The sequence below is a fragment of the Stomoxys calcitrans genome, chromosome 2, assembly GCF_963082655.1.
Source record: "Stomoxys calcitrans chromosome 2, idStoCalc2.1, whole genome shotgun sequence".
Classification (NCBI taxonomy): domain Eukaryota; kingdom Metazoa; phylum Arthropoda; class Insecta; order Diptera; family Muscidae; genus Stomoxys; species Stomoxys calcitrans.
The window spans coordinates 101,714,115-101,720,834 of NC_081553.1; the positions used below are offsets into that span (position 1 = coordinate 101,714,115).

The following is a 6,720-nucleotide window of genomic DNA, read 5'->3' on the forward strand; positions in this document are numbered from 1 at the left end:
TTCATCATCAAGGGCTGCCGCCTCAGTGTACAACACACTGTTACAACGACAACTATAATCGGGAGATCGGTTTATATGGGAGTTACGTACATCTTTTCATCGAAAAAGTCACAGTTCAAAATGTCAGCCAAATCGGATAAGAATTGCGTTCTCTAGAGGCTCGAGAAGTATAATTGGGAGATCGTTTATATAGGAGCTATATCTAATCATGCTTCTTTCAGCACTAAAATATGGTCAACTATTGATTGTGGCCTGGACGATAAACCGTTGACCATTGGCTGGCAGTTTTCACTCATAAACTCTTCAGGAAGTGGTGTTGGATATCAAATGTATAGCTCTTCGCCTACTTTAAACCCCGTTTACACTGCTCATTAAATCCGGATTTAAGGCTCTCGACAGCTGATTTTATAAAGGAAAAACAAATGATCTAGCCTTTAAATCCGGATTTAAAGAGAAGTGTAGATGGTGTTTTAGTTTTGTTTTATTTCTTTTATATATAAATTTGCAGGTATTTGCAATTCAGAAGTAATCGACCCACCTTAGTGCATCATTTTCTGCGGTATGCGAAATACACTCATAATTTATAGCACATGGAAGTATGTGTGTTGATTTGGCTTTAATTACTAGTATTTAACCCATTCTAGGTACTCGTTCCAAAGATAGATACCAAGTGTAATAGTGAGGTTTATTATTTTTAGTATTAAAGAAAAATGACGCTTCCATGAAAATCTCTATTCTTCGTAAGGCAACTCTATATCGATCGCTTACGCTGTCTTGTGGGAAAACAAATTGATTCATAATAGTTTTATACAGACACAAGACCTTTATCAGAAAACCGATTTTCTTTCAATCTCGAACAATTTTTGCATAGATTAGATATTTCTGTCGCCCAAAGTCATTACTCACTCACTCATATGCTAGCCGCTAGCCGCTATCCATGACAAAGCAAATACCTATGTATAATATGAGTTGCATTTCTTCTATTGCGAAATACATACGTCATAGGTGGTATCAATAATATGGAGTTAGCAGGTCCACAGGCATATAATACAAAGAAAAAATATTATTTAAAAGGTGTGTTAGGGGGTAAGGGCTTTACTTACTTTTTTACTCAGACTATGAGTCTGAATATCTTATTTCCAATTCTGATGGGACAAAAAATATATTTCACCGATGATAGTTTAGGCGTGTGGACCACCAACTAGCAGTATGAGCATTTTACTGTTTTCTTCTTTACTACCTTAAGGGGTTAATCGAATATGCATAATTAAGTCAAACTTTGTGTAAGCAAAAAAAAAAAATAATTTAGAATTTATTAAGTGGAGAATTTCGCAAGCTATAGCAAATACAAGATTCTTTCATGTGATTCTTGGAAAGGAAAAGTTGGTTTATAAATAAAAATTCCTATAATTCGTATACAATGTTCTCTCTATATAGTGGACTTTGGATGTGGAATGTCTTTAAGAAAACAAGGCATCTTCTTGGGTTTTGTGTGTGGCTCATCTTTATTTATTATAAGTAAACAGTAATTTTGATTTGTTAGCATTTGTTTCACCTTTTCTTTTTGTTTTCAATATTTGCTAAAATAACAACAAATCGAAAATATTAATAAAAATTGTAAAACTTAAACAATAAAAAATATATATAGGTATAGAGTTTGGTACAAAAAACAAACACTTGGGCGCAAAACTTGTTGTTATCAAAATAAAAAAAAGAATGGGTAGGGCGGCTTACTTTCCACTTAAATTAATGGTAAAAGCAATAGATTTCGTACAATTAGTGGTAATGTGTTTTTACTAGTGGTGTGAAGTTTTACAGGGAGGGAGCGGAGTAGTTGGTGCAAAACAATTATCCATGAACAAAATATAAGCAGTTAGTTAGTTGGTTAGGTAGGTAGGTAGTAAGTATGTATACAATAATATCTAACAATAAGTACACCTTCAGCTAATCATTTAAAAATGGTAAAAATATAATAGAAATAAAAAAAAATCAACCGGCAATGGTTAACGGCACAGTTCGTGACATCGAATCCCCTGCTCTGCGAGAGACAATTACCCCACAGACGTTGCAACACGGCTTCATGTTTGAGGGCTCCTAAAGTAGTAGTTCTTGTGACAAAAATGTGTATGTTTTTGTTGATTGGTGATGCAGTACAAAGTAAATCCCCTGCCAGCGCCTTTTCCTACTCATCAGGGGGAATTCACAGTGTCTATTGGTTTAGACATAGCGGGAAAATGCAGTGTTTGCTTTGCTTACGATTTTGTTATCTTTTGAACTAGACAAAAAGATTTGGTTTCCTCTCGTACAATATAGGGGGTGATGAATGGTAGCTGGACAAAGCCAGGATTTGTTGTAAGTGGAACGCTTTATTCATTGGTGCAGCGCAGTGGCTGACTTTCTGGTGGCCTGCAATATGTAGCCCCTGGCAGTTAGTACGCCACGACAGCGTAAATGAACTTGGTAGCGCATTGACCAATCCACCGTGTAGTGAGGAATGATAAAATCGTCATCGGCTATTAAAATTTCAGGGTCACCATGAGTCAGCAATTGTATATCGTGTTGTGTACAATACTCTTTTAGTTCCGGCGGCACCACACAGCAATTAGCCAGATTGATTTGGGCTATGGTGGGTTGAATTCTAGCCTCAGCACATAATTGCTGCAAAGTGGCACTATCCAAATCGGCTATGCCCAGTTGACAGATTTGTTTCTTCTCCGCAAACTCTTGCAGAACATTCCATAAATTCTTCAGGCTATTCATATCCATGGCGACAGAGTCTTGGGGATGGTAGGCCACAACCAAATTATCCACATAGTCCACTTTCAATATGGCCATCAAAGCTTTTACCGCCTCCTGAACACCCACTCCGCTGGCTTTGTTTATAAACAGTTTTGCCCCAATACTTATTTCATTGCGTTGATTCTCTAAGATTTTCTCTTGTAATTCTTTTTGTGCCCTCAAGACCTGAACTTCGTTGTCACCTCTTTCGGCCAGAGAATATGGATCATCTTTGCCCTCCACAGCTGCAGCAGCAGCCTGGCACTCATTGCACAGCTTTAAGCTGTCCAACAATTCTTCGGCAGTGGTACGTAATGGCGTGCCATTGTCCACATTTAAAATGTTGCCTGTGCTGATTAGAACCTTCTCCGATTTGGGATTCTTTGCAATTTCAGTTAACATCTTCACTTTCGTTGAACTTGACTTTCTGTTGCTTTACTATGTAAATACCCTTGCTTTTATCAAATTTATATCGATCTTTTATCGCGCTAGCACGTATCTTTTTCACGGCGTCGTTATTAAAAAAAAATAAATATAAATAGGAAGTTACTTCGGCTATCGCTGAGCAACTCATTCACAAAAATGTGACAGTGGAAGAGAATTTGACAATTTAGACGTTGTACAATGAAGAATGTGAAGTCACCTGCCCAGCTGATTAAATGTTGCAAATTCAGTGTTGTATTCAAATTCCACTATAATGTCAAACTGTTGTTTTTTTTAATGAAGTAATGGATCATGTGCTGGGAAGATTTCAGCACAAGACAAGTTTCTAACATACAAAAACGGAAGTAATAAGACAATACATTACACTGTGAAAGAAATACCAAATCAAAATAATATGCTTTGTTTTTTAATACCTAACTACCACGATATGTCGTACAAATAATCTTTATACAAAACATGAAAAGTCATTAGCCAGCAATTCTCAAATACAGTGCAATTTAAACTTGACTATAGTTTTAAATTTAAACGGAATTCAATAGAAGTTTTACTTAAAACAGTGTACCTTAATATTTCTAAGTATTCATATTATCTTAAAATGGTGAATAAGGAAACACAGTGCAACCAGTACTGGTAAGTTTTGAACTTTAAGTCATCTTTGGCAAATCTGTTGTTGTTGTGGCAGCAGTGCGTTGAACACTGAGGCGGCAGTCTTTGCCGATGAAGCACTCCACCGGGCCAATCCGCTACGTACAACCGGCTGCCTTGGGATTGGTTGTTGTTGTAGCAGTGTGAGAGTCCAAGGCGGTTCATTAATGTAGAATGAAGATGTCCAGCTTCTTCACCACGTCTCCTCCCCACATTAAAGTGAAGAGTGTGAATTACAAGTGCCTTGTAGAGTATTCAAGTAGTAGTTTAGAAGAACCTGGGCAGTGCAAGTCATTTCTATCATTAAGGATGTTGTTTTTTCAATCTGATTAAAAGGTATGCTGTTTGTCATTCACAAGGAAACTTACAAGCCTTTTTAAGGATAATACAGATGTGGAGGCCACCATAGCGAAAAGGTTAGCATGTCCGCGGAAACTTATAAGCTTTTTTTAAGGATAAAACAGTTGTGGAGGTTGCCGTAGCGAAGAGTCTACCATGCCCACCTATGAAGCTGAACGCCTGGGTTCGAATCCTGGCGAGAACATTAGAAAAAAATTGTCAACGGTGGTTATCCCCTCCTAATGTTGGCGACACTTGTGAGGGAGGTACTATGTCATTCGAAAAAAGTGGTATGGCAGCCATGTGGAAACTTCTGCCCAAAGAGGTGTCGCACTGCGTCACTCCGTTCAGACTTGGCTATAAAAAGGAGGCCCCTTATCTTTAAGCTTAGCTTGAATGGACAGCACTCATTGAAATGTGAGAAGTTTGCCCTTGGTACATAATGGAATGTTCGTGGGTAAATTTGCCTTTACAGTTGTGGACTATTAACAATATTAAGAACTTTAAGCGAAGTATTACATTTAATGCTGCCATCGGTACGGTCTTGGATTGACGGAAACCTAGTATTGCCATCTGGAAGATCATGTTACACGAATGGATCTACATTGATAACTCAGGGACTGAGACTGCCTGACCATAATACGGTCCTGCAGGCGGAGATCCGGGCGATCACGGAATGCGTAAAGGGGTGTGGTGCGACGTTGAATGTGAATATCTTTACCGACAGTAAAATTGCCATAAGGGCAATAACAACCAGAAGGTAAGATCACGAACAGTCTTGCAGTGTAAGAGGAGATTAACGCCTTCTCTGAGGATGGCAAAATCCGCATTGTTTGGGTGCCGAGCCATAACAGAGTAAGGGGAAATGAAAGGGCAGAAGATTTGGCGGTGAAGTCTAGAAGACTGCCGTCATTTTAAGAGTGTGGGCGACGAATGGGCATGCAACATTGTGGAACAGCAAAACGGTGGTCGGTAGGACGGCGAAAATCCTATGGGGGGATCCAGATCGTGAGAAGACGAGGCTATTACTGAAAGAAAGCAAGAAGGAGGTCAGTATAGCTATTGGTATCATAACGGGACTTATGTAAAATTGGTGCGGCAAATGATAGCATGTGTAGGGCATGCGGGGAAGATGGTGAGAAGTTGGAGTATTTCCTTTGTCATTGCCCGGCTTTCGCGTCTAACAGATACCGTCACTTAGGTGGAGACACAATACCAGAAATGAAACAACTTAGGGAAGTGGTATTGAAATCAATTAAGGATTTTGTAAGTAGCACATACATCCTTACATAAAATTTTCTTTTTAGAGGTTACTTTATAGTTTTTAGAGCGCATAACAAGCCGATTACTGGCTTAGGTGTATGTACATAGTGGCATGGGGCTGATTAATATCTGCACCCTTTTTTCAACCTAACCTACGTATGGGGTTGCAATCGCTGGCCAGTGTGGGGCTCTGTCGTTTCAGGAGTCGCAATTTGAAAATGTCTCCTACGAAACCAACACTGCTAAGAGGTATCAACGGAGCTTGAGATCATAGATGATGGACAGAGAACAGGAATAAAATGTAATGTCTTGATGGAGAATTCGTCGAACAGTGGTGACAAAAATTAGCATAGCATAGCAGCTGCTTGTTTTCGAGCCGAACGCGGGAGAGAATGAATAACTGATAGTCCGTTGGAGTCCATTTCTGGGTTTAGTGACACTTTCACACTCTCGAAATGAGTTAAACCACGACAAGATCGAATTACGGTCAGGAAAAAGTCTCTAAAGGGGATTTTTAAAAACGAGTGCCAAAGGCACGTTGCGTAGCTACAAGTGAGCGGCCGTTAGAAAATAAGCTCTAGACGGCGACTGCCAACAGCTCCGTGGACCAGAGCATGATGGCAACTTACTGGAGAGAGAAACAAACTTGGGGTCTTCCCCCTCCAGATGCTTAACCTCTCGACCCCTCCCCGCCCAACTCACAGGTCGGTAGTTTTTTAAATAAGTAAGTTTTTCTGGCGCACTCTGTACGTTTTCAATACCGCCGCCAGTGCATATATTGCACCTTCTCTGTAAAAAGCTCGGATATTCCTCAATTCGTTTGATGAGTTGGCCAACGTTAGTGGAGTCCATTTTTAATATTCTTTAGTTTCTAATTGACTTACTTTGCCGGAAGCCGGTTTTTAGCCCAGTTCCATGATTGCATGGGTTATTTATTCCTCGGTATCGCGAGCCGCTTATTTCAAGATCCGGAGTCCGGCTTCGACCGCCCCAAACCTGGGAACAGGCCTTGATGATGGCTATTTGTTATTAAAATGAGCCAATAACGTGGCCTGCCATTTCAAGCATGATAGGCATTAAATACTCAAATAAGTGCCGCGGATGTACTGGCAGCTACTACGCAAAAATTCAAAGCTTCCCACTATCCGAAACTTGTGGACTGGCCCCAGAAGTTGGAGCTCAAAGTTACCGCCTCACAGATCGTTACATCAAAAAGAGTACGTTTTTCGATTTTTTCGCTTTTTCACAGAC

General features: G+C 39.7%; 1 protein-coding gene across 1 annotated transcript; it reads right to left on the reverse strand.

The window, feature by feature from the left end:
- Window positions 1–2,129: 2,129 nt before the first annotated feature.
- LOC106082955 (glutamate--cysteine ligase regulatory subunit) lies at window positions 2,130–3,371 on the reverse strand. Its single transcript, XM_013245721.2, has one exon. The coding sequence runs from the start codon at window positions 3,178–3,180 to the stop codon at window positions 2,371–2,373; it is 810 nt and encodes a 269-aa protein (XP_013101175.1). The 5' UTR covers window positions 3,181–3,371; the 3' UTR covers window positions 2,130–2,370.
- Between the last annotated feature and the right edge of the window lie 3,349 nt (window positions 3,372–6,720).